At 27.2% G+C, this 3,320-nt stretch overlaps 1 protein-coding gene across 1 annotated transcript; it reads left to right on the top strand.

The window, feature by feature from the left end:
• LOC109356463 (E3 ubiquitin-protein ligase RHA2B-like) lies at nucleotides 460–1,104 on the top strand. The gene has a single exon (XM_019599783.1). It carries the CDS (start codon nucleotides 533–535, stop codon nucleotides 941–943), a length of 411 nt encoding a protein of 136 aa, XP_019455328.1. The 5' UTR covers nucleotides 460–532; the 3' UTR covers nucleotides 944–1,104.

Genomic DNA, 3,320 nt, shown 5'->3' with positions numbered 1-3,320 from the left:
ATACATAATTTAATTAAAACTCGGAACCTAAATTTTATTCTAAATCTTATTCCTCAATAATATTTATTGGCTAACTACAGTACAAGCTTTTAGCTGTCATGTACATCAATATGTTTCTTACCAAGAAATATAAAAATCTTATCACCAGACACACTAGATACAACTTTGTCTGTGTTTGTTGCAAGTCTGCAAGTCAACACTCATAGTGAATAGCTTTATAAATACCAACAATATATTTTGGTTAGTGGTACGGCTCTGTTAGATCCTTACGATAATAAAAAAGTTAATGTCCGATTTTTGTAAGCGATACTTATTAGGAGAACAATCATATACTCTAAACAATCGAAAATGATTACTTCCTTATCTAAAAGGCGAGGGGATAGTCTTGAGAATCCAAAAAAAAACTTTATATATATGAGCATAAGTTTCAACCTTTCACCATTCAAAAATCAAGCATAGGCAAAGCCAAACCCTTCTCTTCATTGTCCAATTAGCATTTAACCTTTTCATTCTAAGTGCTTAAACTCTCAGCATGCTCATGAAGTACCTAACTCTACTTTGGACTCACCTATCTTGGGTATTAAACTTCCTTCTCTACTACCCCTTTTACAAGCTCCATGATTCTAAGGTGCCCATAATTGAAGAAGAGGTTAGTATATGTGATTATTATGAATCCACAACTACCTCAGAGGAAGGTATAGATTGTGCTGTGTGTCTATGCAAGATTGAAGAAATGGATGAGATTAGAGTGCTGAGATGTGACCATTTATTTCACAGAGATTGTTTGGATAAATGGGTTGGTTTCAAGAATGCCATTTGTCCTCTTTGTAGAGAACCAATGGGTCCAAGAAGGGTTATTACTGAGCTTGGAGCTGAAGTTCTGTTTTTTCAGTTTTGTGCTATTCACAATGATGATGAACATGATACATGGTGGCTTCGTTGACTATAATGGCAATCACTTCATAGTATACATCAATTAATTGTTGGCCTTAATTGTCTTCTGTAAACTAATTGTTCATTTTAGTTATCTTGCATGATTAGCAATTGGAAAAATTTCAGTTTGAGACTCCCTTATGTGAGTGTCTGATATTTATATGATCAATATGTTTAATACTGAAGTTTAGAATAAGCTTAGGTTATGTTGAATATGTGTTTCTAGTGTTGCCATATCTGTTGTCAAGCTTAAATTATACTCATTTCCTATAAGTTTGACATAATAGAGATCAGTTCATATTCTTTCAACCTAAATAATTCAATTAACTTAAACAAAAAGTTGCAGTAAATACAATTAAGTTAAACTTAAAGATATTCAATATAATTTACTCTTAAAATTGATTATTTGTTCACTTCAATATAAAATATGATTATGAAATTATTGTTTTCTTTATGTATTTAAACAATATTTAGAATTACAATCATTGTTCTATTTGGATTTGCTATATAATATACCATATCATGTGGAAACTTTGTATGTGATTAAACAAAGCTCTATCTTTGTTGAGATATGCAATAAAGAGAAAGATAACTTGTTGTTCGTCGAAATAATTATTGTCATATTTAATAAGTATGTGTCAAAACTTATTTTATTAACATTCTCTAAGGATGATTGACATAATACAAAAGAAAGTAAAAACATAGTAAATTGTAAATAAATCATCAACAATTTTAAAGATACATGCTTAAGTGAGAATAGTAATTTCATAATAAATTTCTATATCCAAATTTAGAAATAATCAATTCATTCTAACAAATATATAATTAATTAAAGTTAAATTACACTAATATCATTTGAAGTTTCACTTAATTAAACTCATTATCAATCATCTTTTTATATGGATATTTAAATAGGTGGCTCATATAATTTTACTAAAACTCATGATGATATGTATATATAATTTATTTTATGCATAATGATATCTCACTTCTATTTTTTGATAGCAACACTACAAACACCTCCTTTAATATAACACATAATCCTTATATTTAATATGTTAATAGAAAAAATGTATCTCTTTATAAATTTTCACCACCCCTTTATTCACACTTAAATTCTAATAATATTCTTTATCTATTATTATTCATTTTATTATCAATTGTTATAAAAAAAACATGAAAAGTGGCAATGCCATAATCTTCTATTTACTATTTAATAAAATAAACTCTCACCACCTCATCAATTGTCACATGGCATCTCCTCCTTCATGTCACCTCGTCAATTGTCACATGTCATATCATCCTTCATTTCCCCCCTCCTAATGGTTCCTTGGTAATTATATGTACCTTCTCACATTATATTTATTCTTCCTTAACAATTATTGCATTTTTTATGACTACTTAAATTGCATTAGAATTATTATTAGGTCTATGACTCTCTCTTTCTCTTCAAACATTCTTTTATCTCAGCAATCTTCTCTTTCTCCAATTTCATTTCTCATATTTGTTATGTCTCTTCATTATCATCTTTTTTTCTTCTCTTTCAATCATCATCTTTAGAGTATATTTTATTTATTTATTTTATAAATATGATCTTTAGTACATTTTTCATTGATTTTTTGGTTTATTTTGTAGATCTTTTCTTATTATATCATTGATTTTTTGTATAATTTTTCATTGATTTCCTTATTTTATAGACATGTTCTCACTAATTTCATTATTTTGTAGATATATTTTTCCAGCAATTTTATCCTTTAGCATCTAATAAGCAAAGTTATCTTCCTCAAGGAAGATCAAACATTCAAAACATATGGTATATGGTATGTACCCAATCTCTATTATATTATACATTCACTTACAATATTACATTTATTTGTCTATTTATTTTTGTTAATAATATATTTATGTCCTCATCTTATCTCATTGTTATCATTTTCTCTCTTTATTTATAGTTTGGTTCTCCCCAAAAACATTTCTGCAAATTAATTTTCTCCATATGCATCTCTTATCTTATTTATACACTCTTTTATTCAAACAATCATTATTTTATTTTTTTGTTTTGCATGTTTCAGAAACACCTAGAGTGTATCATCCTCTAAAATAAGGTAAAGATCATGGTTAGTTATTGATACCTTCATTTTTGGCTTCATCTTTAGTTATCCACTCACTTATGAGTTTTGTATTTTATTTTCTACATTCGAAGATTTTTAATATATATTGTTTAATACACTCATTTTGGCTCAATATTTGTTCTCTTAGAAATTTTACTTAAACTTCATTACCTTATTTAATTGTTTGCTTAGAAATTTGTATTGTTTGGATTGTCAATAACACAATATAATGTATTTGTTCTTTGTTTCTTGATTTTTAGCATTATTATATATGAA

The sequence above is a fragment of the Lupinus angustifolius genome, chromosome LG09 (genome assembly GCF_001865875.1).
Source record: "Lupinus angustifolius cultivar Tanjil chromosome LG09, LupAngTanjil_v1.0, whole genome shotgun sequence".
NCBI lineage: Eukaryota > Viridiplantae > Streptophyta > Magnoliopsida > Fabales > Fabaceae > Lupinus > Lupinus angustifolius.
This window is presented reverse-complemented; position numbering and strand designations above follow the sequence as displayed.

What these genes read in the sequence shown, in the direction of transcription:
- LOC109356463 (XM_019599783.1), top strand. Translation starts at nt 533, where the DNA reads ATGCTCATGAAGTACCTAACTCTACTTTGGACTCACCTATCTTGGGTA.